The 14,402-nt window shown below is 37.6% G+C and overlaps 1 protein-coding gene across 15 annotated transcripts in view; it reads left to right on the top strand.

Moving 5' to 3' along the window:
- The window catches only part of ptprk (protein tyrosine phosphatase receptor type K), a 102,421-nt gene that overhangs the window by 5,764 nt on the left and 82,255 nt on the right, over positions 1-14,402 (top strand). For 14 of the 15 annotated variants that reach the window (XM_008397421.2, XM_008397419.2, XM_008397417.2 and 11 more), the window contains exon 2: positions 609-632. The exons of the other annotated variant lie outside the window; for it this stretch is intronic. In XM_008397421.2, the coding sequence (XP_008395643.1) occupies positions 609-632 (24 nt within the window). The remainder of the gene's footprint in view (positions 1-608; positions 633-14,402) is intronic. 15 annotated transcript variants of the gene reach the window in all.

Below are 14,402 nucleotides of genomic sequence, written 5' to 3'. Positions count from 1 at the left end.
CACACACACACACACACACTGGTCCACATGGCTGACTAATGACAGATTAAGTAATCAACGCTCACAGCCGATTCATTACGTTATATTACATGCACGTACACACAAACACACAGGCAGATGTGAGAAGACTCATTGCCAGCTATGTGGGTTAGCCTTTTGGTGTTAAAAATATATTCAGTGGAGGTTTGACTGGTGATTGTTTGGAAGACGGGGAGAAACAGTGGCAGTTGAGGACAGTCTTGGAAAAGAGATTATTTTTAGGGTTACCATGAGGCTTGGTTGAGGAAAAAGGGCTGAGGTTAGGCATATGTTGGAAAGTCAGGAAGTTTGTGTTTGGGAACTTAGTCATAAATGTTTGAATTTACTTTTAAAGACTTTTTYCCTCACTTTCTGGAAACGGTATATAAAACAAAAACTATTTTGTCTAATGACATCAAGATAATCKTCTATGCAAATAATTAGCTTCAGTTCTGTGGTTGTAAGAGAGCTTATCTATTTGATGGTAAATAATGAATACAGAGAACACCTCTCTTGCATCTGTGAACCTTTGCATGCTTTCTAATCTAATTCTGTCCTATTATTCTCTGCTTTGCTTCTGCTGGATCCAGCTCACTTGGGGCGCGCAGAAAAGGGTGAGTTACGACTTGTCGGCAAAGAGCTGTGTTTCATGTTTCATCGTTCTTTTAGTGTTGTCATAATTATTCCATGGCTTTAACTCTAGGTTCTGTTTCCAGCCTGACATCTGTTGTTCTCATTATTTACCCTCCTCCATTACACCTTCCAGAGGCTTTTTGGTTTTGCATACCCATCCCATTGGAAACTAACRGCTCAGCTGTTATTTTGATACTTTTTAAACTCACCATAACACCATTAACAATTTCTTTCATGCATCTTTTTAAGCARACATCAAAGTAACGCTTGTAGGTATAGTTTATAGTTTTCACTGTTATAGTTTTGTTTTATGACATTGCAGTTTATTGGATTTGCTCCTTGATTACTTGATTGAATGTCAAAGACGTTTCAGTGATTCACACACCTTAAGGCCACGTCTGTCGTAATTTTCTTTCCTCTACATAAATAGCTTGAACCACTGAAATACTTGAAGCGGTCTTGTACCGGCTTGTTGTCGCTTGTAGTTATGACTCCGCTTACCCTGCTGTCAATTAATCTGTTTGCCGCTTGTCTTTGTGTCTCCTTTCCTGTTTTTGTCTGTCTGTCCTTCTGTATAGTTAGACAGCTGTTGGGGGGGTTTGAAGTTTCCAGGTGCTGTTTGTTTAGCCGAGCCTGCTCTCCTTTAAAGGAGCTCAGAGGAACTTTGTTCTCTCCATAGCAGAACACCTTCTCTCCACTTTTATTTTCTCTTTTATTTCTCTTCTCCCATGTCCCGTATTTTGTTTTTTTTTTCCTCCATCTGTTTTTCTCACTTTCACACACAAACACTCGTAGCAAACAGTACATTTTAAGATGGCTGTTCTTGGTTGTGAAAGTGACAAGGAAGTAAAGCACTAAAGAGAATATTGGCCCTGTAGGCARAGAGTTTTCTTTGTGGCTGCRTGGTTTCCCTCAAGGTTTTTAATTAACAAAGCAGATTTTTTTTTCCCATTCAAATATAGACTGTTACTTTTTAAAAGGTAGCACTCTTTTATTCTACAAAATGTTACCATGCATGAATTGGAATGCATGGTAAAAGTCAAGCTATTGAATGAATGCAAAAAATTTTTTTGATTTAATGAAAACCCGTTAAATGCTGTTAATTCATGTGAGGTATGACATAAACAGAAAAATGGGTTTGTCTAGTTTTGTATCAGCTCTTATCCTAAGTCCTTTAAAAGCTGAATTAATAGATTGTTTTTGATAAGGAAAGCCAAGATACTGCTGCAATTTCTATCAAATCAACSTTCTTTAGARAGTGTATTTAAAATAATAAAAGCTGTGCAATGTACCCTTAAAAACAAAGAAAACTCATTTAAATTGAAAGATTAGATGAAAAGAGATAAAACCAGTTTAACAGAATAAGCATAATTTATGATTGCTTAATTTTGAAGTAATTAAAGTGATGGTAACTGTTTGCATAAACCTTTTGTGGGAATGGATTTAAATTTTGTGTCTGGATTGAAAGAAACAGCTCTTTACCACAGAGCAGTTATTTTCACTCAAAAAAAAAAAAACTAAAATAAAAAACCAAGTGAATAACTGGCCAGGGTAATAATAACGAGAATGTCAGTGGCGCTAAGTTGGATGCAAAGTTGGATGATTCATTTTGAAGGAAAAAAGGACAATCTCCAACTATCTGCTCCAGCATTTCCCTGTATCGGGTTATAAGGACTAAAGGGCACATAAACCTGTTTGTCTTTTACAACCCGTGTTTAATGCATGATTAAACATGTATAAAAAAGTATACAGGTTTTGTTAAAACCTGTATAATTTTAACAAAAGTGCCCCGAAGATGTATCTACAACAGTTGAAAAAGACGAATTTCACTATTTAACATAGTAGAATAAGTAACACTGAAATATATCTAACTTATATGTTACTAAGTTTTACTCTCTTGTTCAGTGTAACAAATTCCTGTAACTCCTCAGGAAGTTTAGCAAATGTTTGATGAGACACAGGTTGAGCCAAACCCCTGAGGGTCATTTGCAGGAGGGGATATTGATGGCTTATTGGTTAAAGTTTAGCTAAGCCTGGGTTAGCCTTTTCAAATATGTCTGTTTAGTTTTTTTTTGTTTGTTTTAAGACTAAAGTAATTAAAAAAATGTTTTTCATTTGGTTTATGCAATTTTTAATTCATTTGTCTGGATCAGACAAACTATGCTCTTTTGTTTCATTTGTGTCTTATTCTGTTGAGGGTCTTGTTGCTTTGAACAGATCAGACAACCAATCTGCACATATCCTCAGGTGAACTGAAAAAAGCCTTGTGGCTCCTCTGCATTCAGCTTTGGATGCAGGATAATACAAGGTTTCTATTAGTTCAGTTATAAAGACATCTGTCAGGAAAATGCAAGGTACAATCAAGCAAATACCACAAAAGTTGCCAAGAGCAATCCATTTGCAGCATAAGAAAAACTCAATCCTGATCTCTTTATTTTTTTTATGAAGACTTTCCACATGGCATTGAGCTTCATTCACTCTCATCCACGAAGCTTCTGCATGTCCATCTTCATGTTATGAAAGGACAGATTGTCAGTGCCCTTACGTTCCTTTCTGTCAGTCCTCTCCAATTTAAGCTGATTTCAGATCAGACGTGGTGGAAAGCTTTTGAGATATGTAAACCCTCTTGTGTCTGTGTGTTTGTGTGGGTGGGCATGCAAGCTTGTGCAAATCAGGGGCTTAAAGAGAGCTAGCTGTCCAGTCCATTAAGATTATCATCTTCATCCATGGGCACATATCTTCACATCACCACACTTCTGTTCCTCTGTTTTTGTGGAGATAAAAATCTTTCATCAGATATTCCAATTTTTCCACCAAATGATCTTATTGGTTGTTTTTTTTTTCACTCAAAATCTGTCTGTCTGCCACCTTAATCTGTCGTTTAGTCTGTCCGTGTCCCTGCCAGCTTTTCTATGTCCTTCCTTGCTGCAGATGACTGCAGACACATGGTCAGCCTGACAGTGATCGTGTATACGCACCTACAGTCACTCACTCTAAAAGACAGGCTGTGTGTGGGAGTGTGGAGACAGACATTAAAATGTTGAGTGGCTGTCTGCATCTCTGTCAGTTTTCTGGCTGGTCCATCTCAGCCTTGATGTCTGAAACACTCCCTGTGATAAGACCATAATTCAGGAGTTCAGTTTGAAATATATAGTATTACCGCTGTTGTTTCCTAGGGGTTGGGGGTTTGAGCATCTCTGTGTATCATTTGTTGTTCTTCCATGTTGCCAAACAGAAAGATAGTGGGGGTCCTCAATGTCTGTTGTGTATCTCCATGCACTTTTATTTTTATCTGCTTAATGGTACCTGTTCAAAGTTATGTAAACTTGGAACCACTGGTGATTCTTCCCACTCCAGTCCTTGATGCTTAAAAGTGATGTAATGTGCTCTAAATCAAAAGGTCCATACTGAAAACATTTCTGTACCATTAAACCCACTCATGATGGGTTTATGATGGTGGCTAAGCTCTCTGAGAGTATTAGAAAATTCTTAAAAAAAAAAAAAAAACAACAGAAAAGAGAAGATAATGTGGGTTCAGCACAATTGGTGGCCAACATATCAAAATCTCAACCATAGTCTGTTAAATCCCTGATCAGTTTTTCCCTTTGCAGCTTCATATATAGTAATTGCTGCTTCTTTTTGTACCCATACACATATTACTTTGTCCGCATGGCTTATCAGTTTATTTTTTATAGTTCATCATTTACATAAATTACATACATAGTGGTTAAGAATGCAATAGACACTGTTTTCACTGGGGTTATGGACCATAACCACCTGTGAATAGCTTATATCTGCAAATACTTGAAAATACGCTAAAAACTGCTTGTCACTGACTATTTTAGTTGTTCACAAACCAAATACACCAAAAGATGAAAATCTAGATGATATCTAAATGAAAATTAAGAAAGTTTATCCTAAAGTACATGCTGTAAGGAAGTTCAGTGAGGACTGGAGCTGTCAGTTGTAAATACAACAACAAAAGAAATCAGTTTCGACTTGGAAAAAGAGTTGTTGATGTTTAAAAAGCAGAAGAGGAATCAATAAAGTTATCACAGCATTACCAAGCATCAAGGACTGCGATGGGAAGAATCATCAGTAGTTCAAAAGAAACCACAAAGCTCAAGTACAAACCTGAAAGAGACAGGAAATGAAAGGTTTCAAAGACCCTTGAAGAAAAACTCATGAGAGGTGTCTCTACAGACCCCAGAACAACTGCAAGGATGCTAATTAATGACTCGGCCAGGTCACGAATCAGAGCTGTGCAAAGGAATTGGCTGCAAAGTTGCAGATCAAGAAGAACTCCCCTTTGCAGAAGTGACACCTTTTAGCCAGACTGAAGCACATAAAGGACAACCTGGTCAAAGACTATGCATGCTGCAAGAATGTTCTTTGGTCGGATCAGATGAAACTAGAGTTCTTGCCAKAGAGATGTTGCTCATTTTTTAAAATGACATTGTCAATACAGTTAAACTGGTGACTTCACTATGCCTGAAACTGGGAATCTTGTCAAAGTGGAAGGAACCATGGAAAAAAGATGGTTTGAAAGAAAACCTAAAGCAGCCACATGTAAGACATAGTCTGCGCCATCTCTTTGTCTTCCATCACGACAATGGCCCAAAACATCGCTGCTGGTAAACGACTGTTCCCAGAGCATTAAAGTGAATAAYATTGACTGACTTGCACAAAGCCTTGATTTGAAAGTCATTTGAAATCTGTGGAATGAACTTAAATCAAAAGGTCTTAACCAAAAGACCATCTAATCTGATGGAGTTTTAAAGATTTACTGGAATTCCTCTGGTGACAACTGCAGGTTGTTATCCACCAAAATGTAACACACAAATGACTGATAGCATCAGGGAGRCTAATTATTTTGAAAATGAGGATGATAAAAGGAGAATATTAGACCTTTGATGTTTACAATCAAAATGAATCATCTTTCCCTTATCTTGTTTAACTTTCCARTTTACTGGTAAAATGTTGTACAAAGCTTAATCCAGAGACAGGCAAATTAAGSTAAGCAGAAACGATTAASCATTTAATTAGAGCTTTTATATTTAATGAAATTACAGCAAATTTATCTGTGTATCGGCTAGATAGATCTTTTCTTTTACATAAGTAGCACCCTTTAAAATGATTWRTTTTWACATTTTAAAATAAACACCCTGATAATGGATATTTTTGACACATAGTTGTAAATTATTAGAGGAGTAAAAAGCAAAACACATATGCCCACATGCATTTTACTAACTTCGTGCTTAACTTACTAGGAGTAAAGGCAAAATTAATCGAAACAATTCTGTGCCAAAGTGGCCTGCTGGAGTTTCCGCCAAAATATTATGAGTCACATAAATCAAACCAGAGATTTGGATTTGTCAAATCTAGTGGGTATATCTTAGTCTTTTTTTGGTGCCCACATGCCCCTTTATGCTTTACTCCACTTCCACAGATAACGTTAAGCCTGACATGTTTACTGCTCACATAATGAAAAAGCTCAAACATCACAGTGAGGAAGTGAGCTGCATTAAAGTAAGCTATGGTGAAGAACTAATAGTCAAAACTTAGGAGTCTCTCAGCCTCATACCCACAAACAGGCAACTTAGAGATTTATATCAATGCATTCATGAGACTACACAATAGTTTTTCCTTGGTTTCCATTGATTGCAGCGTGAGAACAGCCACTGAGACAGTAACTCCCCCAGGCACTCGTTTTTGTGAGTTTTCTGGAGCAGCGCTGAATCAACTTTTGGTGGGAAACCCTTAATCTGAGTTCGCCGGCTTAGATTAGAGAAGCCCAGAGATGTTTGAAAAGGTCTAAACAGTGCGCCCTTTCCATCGGACGGATGATAAGAAAGAGAAGGCAGAGAAACTCCCAACAGGCATACAGCTGCGAAACATGTGCACCAAGAAAGATGCCAAAATAGGACATGCAACGTCTTCAGTCATAGACGAAAGTCGTGAGACTGAAAGTCACAAAACATTTGGTAAACCTAAACTCCCGTAAATTGCTGATATTCAGCAAACTTAACTTTTGCTGAAGAGGTGAAGGAAAATCTACTAACTGAAACTCCTTTCTTTTTTTGCAATGGTTAGGTTACCTCTTCCCCCCTCTTCTAGTTCTTCTGCTTGGAATTTATGACCCACCAAAACACAGCAACACAATGTTTATGAAACCCTCCCCCTTCTCACGCACTCCTTTTTCCTTCACTCTTTTCTCCTGCTGTCCTCCTCTTTACCACCCCCTCTACATTTACCTCTACTACACAATCTATTGCTCCCACTCCCATTCCTTCTTGTTTCTCCAGTTTCCTTATCTCCCTCCCCCCCCGCACACACAACAAGAGCATGAGTGGGGTTTCCAAATCCACATTCAGTGGTGTTGCATTACATGGGTAAAGCACTAGGGTTTACTTAAGGTGGAATTTACAGATGGAAAAGAGAAAGTTGGGGTAACAACAGAACAATGGTTGAGGAGGAAAATTCTTTAAACCAGCTTGCCTTAAAACTGTTTCACATCAAAGAAGGAAGCTGTAATCTACTTAAGTATTTCCAGCTGGTGCCAGTGAATGTAGCTCTAAAAGGCAACAATTTATCTGATTGCTCAAAATCCTAAGTACAAAATCTCATCTACCATGTCATGCAGGCATAGAGCATTCTCACCCCTTTGTCTTTACCTTTTTCCCCCTTTTTTTTTCCCCTGAGGATTTTGTCTCAATGTTTTGTTCCTAAATCTTTCCTGAGTCACCCAGAAGAGGAACTTAAAATGTAAGACATTTTAGATTTWAAAAAAAGTTGCTCCTTTGTATCAGGTAGCCATGTTAATTTTCCCTACGACTGAGTTGGGCCAAAAGTAAATAAAGTGTGTTTGTGTGAAACCTGTGTGTGCCTGTTATTGGAGAGTGTGTGCCAAGCGAGCTGTCTAGTTGGAGTAACGGTTAGCAGATACAGTGCTACCTCTCAATGACATTAACTGTCTCTTACACTAAGGATCAGGCACAAAGACACACACACACACACACACACACACACACACACACCATAACACACACACACACACACACACACACACACACACACACACACACACACACACACACAATCGCACCATACTACCTTAACACACAGTGTCGCTCTGTCTCACTGGATTAGTCCCACAAAGCAGGTTACTTGAAGTTAAGTATAGGTTTAAAACACAACTACAGCTGTCTCTGTGTGTTGAGTTTTAAAGATGACTCAAGGTGCAACCAGAGATGCAGCAAGCAATTCTGCTGCTGATTTCCATAGTTTGATTTTTGAGTGCAGGTGCTTTGACCTGCACTTACAAATCTGTAAAAAAAATCTGTAGCATAAGATCTAATAACATTCAAAGCATTTTTTGCACAGATTTGTGCCATGACAAATATTTAAATATTTATTATAGCTTAGGCGACATCACACGAAGGAGAAGAGTTGCCGTAAAGCACAGCTGTACTCTTATTGTAAAAGACATATAAAAATGTACATTTAAAACTTTTGGGTCTATATTTTTAAAACAGGTTTTGTGTGATTGCTGACTTCAGTGCTAAGATTTTCAAAAGGTCCCCAATCTTTTGGAAAACATGTTCCATGACAGACAAGTTGACGACTCAAAAGCATACTGTGGGATATTTCAGTTTTTCATTTTTAATACATTTGCAAAAATGTCTACATTTCAGTTTTTTTTTATGTCAAAATGGGATGCATGAGAAATAATATGATCTTTTTTGATTTTAGCAAACGGCTGCAATGAAACAGAGTGAAAAATTCAAAGAGGCTGAATACTTTGTGTGCCGACTGTATATCTATATGACTTGCGTAAGGATTTGGACATTTAATATTTCAGGTCTTGTGTTGCGAGCTATGTCAACTTATTGTAAGTGGCAAGCAAGTATTAAAATACAAACTAAAATCTAATATACTGAAATGCTTTTTCCTGTTTCTCTCACTCAGACAAGTGCAATTAAAAATAATGTATAGAAAATTAATGCAAATGTCAAAAGACCTAAAGAATCTTGAAATATATGCAGAAAACCCACTATTAAAATTACATAATTGCATAACTTTTAGATATATGTGCAGTTTAATTCCACTTTCATTGTTTTGTTTTCATTCAAGTCAAAAGTTGCTGTTTTTATAGCTGTGACTTCAGCATTGCACAAGAGTTGGTAATGAAGATGTRAAATGTAGTTTCTTGATCACAGGTAAAGGAAATAACATTTTTATTAGGTAATTATGTGCAGATCAGTATTTCAGATGGCAAGATGATGTGACAAAGAGAGAAGGAGATAAATTGCTTCCTAATATGATAAAAGATTTTATTTGGAAATACTTCCAAAAAAACACAGTTTTGCTATGTTTGTGTTGCCATGCAGCAAGTTACACTCTGTCCTCGTTATGACTTGTTGCTCTCCTGCAATGGTCATTGGAGCAGACCACAGTCACAGTGGGACACCTCAAACATGTCTGCTCAACACAACTACTCCCTGCTTGAATAAATGTTGCAGCCCAGCCATGAGCTCACTCTGCCTCTCCTTCTGAGGCCTGCTTTCTATCACACCTCCCCCTTCACACTCACAAACACACTCTTAACTCTCACATACCTCTGGCCAGAGTGAGTGAGAACGTCGACTACATGTGGTTTTGGTTAGCCACGCGTTCCCCTCACAATGGCCCCACATTAACCACTTCTACTTTACCACTGTAGGGAGCATGTATATATGGTCCTTTCAGTGGATGCTGTTGTGTGTTTGCTTGTAAATCTGCCTGTCTGTACATGCACAGCATTTTTGTGTGTCCCAGCCTGAGGCTGTGTTGAGTAGAACAGTGAATCAAGGTTAGTGGTCCAAAGAGAGCAACAGAGGCAGAAGGAGGGGAAGGGGGACTTTAATTGAGGGAGCAGAAGTTAGAAAAGAAGGAGAGCAATGGGTTTGGTAAACTGGAGCAGTGTTGTGGCCTAATGTGAGCTCATTAGATGGCAATATACATTTAGAGAATATGTCTTCTGATGCAAATAATAAGTGCTATTCTTCATAATTTGTGACATTGAACAGTGCTCTTTTGTGCAGGAGATGTGAAAGAAAGACTCTTAAACAAGTGTGAAAGCAGGGATGCTTCTTAGTGATGCTCTGGTAATTTATCCACGGATCGAAATGGATCAGATTTCCATTGATCGGCTCTGATTGTTTAACAGCCGGTGAAATGCAAAAAATACAAAGTTTACTTCCATATTTTATAAATGCAACAAAACTGGAAACTCCTTCATTTTTGGTTGGCAAAGGCATTAACAAACAGCATAGTCTCTGATGCTCTTCCTTATCAAATGTAGGTTTGAAACATAAGCTTTGATGAACAAATGGAGATCATCTTTGATGCATAAATGGAGATAATCCTTGAATTCTTTTTCTGTCGGATTTAAAACAGCTTTTTCTATGACGGAACCTGCTGCGCCTTTTTCAGTTAAAGTTAATTACATCTAATTGTAGTTTTAAAACAAATTTTATATAATCGAGCTTTTGTGTGTTATTGTTTTAGAAAAAAATCAGCAGGTCAGATCTCAAGGAAGATTTTAATTGTACGTAATGTACACAAAATGTTTAATGAGTTTGAAATTTCCAAGCAAAACATTATAGAGTTTCACTTTGATTGGCTCAGATCTGTGATTTGTAGGACTATAATTGGAAAGTAAGATTATTTTCTATTAGATTCTTCAAAACTACTTTGATGTTTAATACATTGAGCGAGTCAAAAAAAGGTTAGAGATATATACTTTCGATGCATAAATTGAGATAATCTTGTAAAACCTTTATTTTCTGTTGAATTTAAAACCACTGTACTTTTTTTTAGCATGTTTTCTCTTTAATGTGTTATAGCCCTTAGGATAAAAATTGGAATCAGTTAAAATTAGAATTGGTGAGAACCTTTAGAAACTGAAAGTCAGAATTGGCCAGGAAAAGCATAACCAGTGCATCGCTGCTGATTTATTCCAATTATATGGATGGATGGATGGATGGTAAAACGTCAGCCAAAGGGTTAACTTAATCCCACCTTTCCTTCATTAAATTGTGAATCCATGATAAAGTTTGGACTGATTTTACACCAACACAGAGTATACCACACACAGTACTTCTCCAGGGATTCCCGAGAGCGTGAGTCACTTTAATCATATTGCCTGGTCTCTTAGAAAAAAAAGTGGAGAGTCTCCACCTACATGCGATAAATAAAAAAAAATCCAACCTTTCTAAACGATGCTGTGAACAAAGAGTGGGCTTAAGCAGTTGGCAGAGTTGTTGCTTTAGTCAAATCTGGCTGTTATGGCAAGTTTTCTGTCTTTTATGCCCAACTAGGTGTGAATCCTTTTTCTTGGCGGCTGCAAAATCGGCTTATTTTATCATAATAGTGTAGTGTTCAATACACTGTTTTTGTTGATATCTGTTTTCATATCTACAACCTTGTTGAAGGGATAAAACTGAAAAAATATCCCTGCAGAGATATGTGTTGTTATGCACCCCACATGGAGCAGATTGTGAATTAATTACACTTCCGGTTGCCATGTACCAAATTAGATTACCTTAAATCGTCAGACTTTCAAATAGTAATTGAATCCCACGATGATGCCTCTTGGATTTCAAGCTGAAATGGCAGTCTATTTTTCTGGCTTTTACCTTTCCAAAGTTGATTTATTAATTTTTTTTCATCATTTGACAGCACTTAGAGTTGTGCAATACACATGCCAAATAGGTGTGCAGTGTTGTTTCTGCTGAGTTAAACAGACTAATGGAACGTTTGAAAAAACAAAACAAAACAAAACAAAAAACAAACAGAAAAGTGTTGGGTGGTGTTCTGACTCATAACCATAAGAAGCTATTTAGATGTATGTTGCAAGCCACCACCTGCATGGCACAAGCCTGAACTATAATCCTTCACAAAATAGAGGAGAGTGAAATGAGAGTTAATGCTGCAGAGGAGTAGTGGGGGAAATATATATGGGAGATGGAGCAAGAGCTTTTTGAAGTATGATAAGGAAGTATGCAAGAACAGAGCAGACAAGAGCAGACTGACACAACAAACGCTTGCAGCTGCATGTTTTTTTTTTTCTTTTCTAACCTTCATTTCTGCTGATAACAGAGGAGGGAGGGAGGCAGTGGAAGTTAGTTGTTTTGATAGGATGCAGGTCTTAATACTTTTTCTTGATTTGTTTTTTTTTTGTCTCGTTGCAGCAAGCTGTTTCCATTCTTTTCAATCCTATGATTGGGTTAAGGTTTAATTCCTAATAAAACTCTCCTGCTATGTAAAAAAATTGAACAAGCTTTCACATTTATTAATTAATTGTAATTAGGTTTCTCGCTCACTAATACAGGGGAGATATTGCCAGATGTTCATCTAACAGATGTGCTCTGAACTTTGCTTTTCGTTCTAGGTCGTGTGTGTGTCTGGTCTTGTGTGTGCATGTTTACATTGCCGAGTGACTGGAGTTCTGCGTGCTGATTGGCTGTTTTCTGCTCTGAAATCAGCCTGTTTGTCTTTCAGGGGGCCTGTTTCTGTTTCACATTCCTAAGCATTTTGCTGGAGCAGTTTCAGTTTGACCTCAGCATTGGAGTGAAAGTTTAAATCTAATTTCATGTTGTCGTGAAATAAGGTAGATGGTAGGCTAATTAAGCAGAGATCGACATAAATGGGATTCATTTACATTTGAGTAAATTCAAAACATGCAAAATAAGAAATCAAAGTACTATTTATACAAACAAACAAATCAATTGGCCAGGAAATTGACTAATTTTCCCTTGCATGATGCTTTTGTGTTGCATGTTAAAAGTTGGAAAGAAAAAAAATACAAAATATAAAATATATAATTTATTCAACTCATATAATCAAAACAGTTCTACTTGTAATGCACACAGTCCAATTCAACTGATCATGCTATGTCAACCAAAACATGGAAATGGTAATCAGTGGATAGAACTTAGTATTAGAGAAGATACCTATTATTTATTTAAAACTCCAAATAAATTTTTAAAATGATCCAAAAAATCACCCTAATGGAAGGAATTACACCTTAACTAACAAGAACATCTCTAGTGAGGAACATTACATTATATTTTTAGTTTTTTCTACACCTACTGGATTTTAGTTGAGCATCAGAAAATATGCACCTAACCTGTTTTTATAACGTAGTGTGTAGAAGATCTTCTCTCTTGCCTTCTCTGATCAGAACCTTCCTCAAAAATCTGCCCATAACAAATAAAAGAGCTTACTACCATCCCATCTTTGAGTGCGTTACTATCAGGAGTTAGGTTTGGGTGTGTGACTAATAACTAGTGAGTAACACACTGAATGTGTTGACGTCTCTTGGCAGACACAGTGACACTAGCTGAAGAGTTTTTCCTTTTTTTTCCCCAAGTTCGTGTGTGTTTATGACAGGTAGCTAATTACACGAATGTGTTTGTCTGTTTGTATATGTTTTCACACATCCGCAGTGACCATAGGCCTGACAGGCAGGTCTTAATTAGTTGCCGTGGCTGCTGATGATGTGTCCTGACAATAAACTGCGGTGCTGACAGAGTCCCCTGCCTGAGAGCAGGGAGGCATGCTGGGACTGATGCGGGGTCTGCTCATCCATCCTGCAGAGTGTTTATCTGCTGGATGTGTTTGCATAAATGTGTAGAAGTTCAGATGGAAAAAAAAATGGCAGTTAGTTTCTTGTTAGTAAGTCTGTGAATTCGCCAGTAAGGGAAGGATTAACGGAGAGGCAAATAAAACACCCTTGCATGGACTCTTTTTTTTTATTCCCCTATGGTAAACATTGTCAAAGTAGGAAATTGCTTGTGGATTTCCAATCTGTAGGTGTGAAGATGGAATGACTTCAATCATTGCTTTATTCATCCCTCCCTTTGTCCCCTCTATCTGTAACCCTCTTCACCCCATCCTTCTTTTCCTTTATTCATCCCGGGAGGCAGCGGGAGGGCAAACAGAGCGAGTATTGTGAAATGTGTCAACAGCATGTCACAACAGATCCACAGAGAGACGGTCAGCTGTACAGAAACCGATTTATGGTGATTTCCACTGATGTCACAGAACAGGTCCTATTGCAAAAATAAAAAAAACAATGAGAGAAAAATGTGCAGAAAATTATTGCACTGTTTAGCACTACAATTACTGCATTCATTATGCATTCAGGGATTTCAGTTTTTGCTAAACGACAGACAAAAGACAAACACAAGAGCAGAGACAATTGCTGCGCTTTGATACAGCGTCACCCCGATTTCATTATGCACATTTTGTGTGTGTGCCTGTGAAAGTGTTGGGTGTTTGGTTTGCTGGTTGTGAACTCAGATGAATCTTAATGGCCGTCATTTAACCTTTAACCTCAGCACACTGAAAGGGAGCAGCTAACACACATTCACAGTGAACTAGTTTAGTGGATGATCTGTGGGAAGTGCTAAGGGTTTGAAGAGTGTGTGTGTGCATATTGGAGGATGTGTTTGCGTGTGCTAAGAGGGAAAGGTTGATCGGGTTCAAAAGAGACAATTTTCTTTGAGAGCTTTGTAGGATCTGCTCTTAATGAAAATGGTTTTGGTTTGACTTGACATGAAGTACACTTCTTGGTTGTACTTTAAAGTGAAGCTTGTGTCATGCATATGCAGATTTACTTTACAGTTTTGGTTGAACTTTTTTGTTAAATTCTCCACTTTGGACATTTTGCCATAAACAAAAATGAAACAAGAATTCGTTGAATA

The sequence above is a fragment of the Poecilia reticulata genome, linkage group LG21 (genome assembly GCF_000633615.1).
Source record: "Poecilia reticulata strain Guanapo linkage group LG21, Guppy_female_1.0+MT, whole genome shotgun sequence".
Taxonomy (NCBI): domain Eukaryota; kingdom Metazoa; phylum Chordata; class Actinopteri; order Cyprinodontiformes; family Poeciliidae; genus Poecilia; species Poecilia reticulata.
The sequence above is the reverse complement of the archived record's forward strand: the minus strand, read 5'-3'. Positions and strand labels throughout refer to the sequence as shown.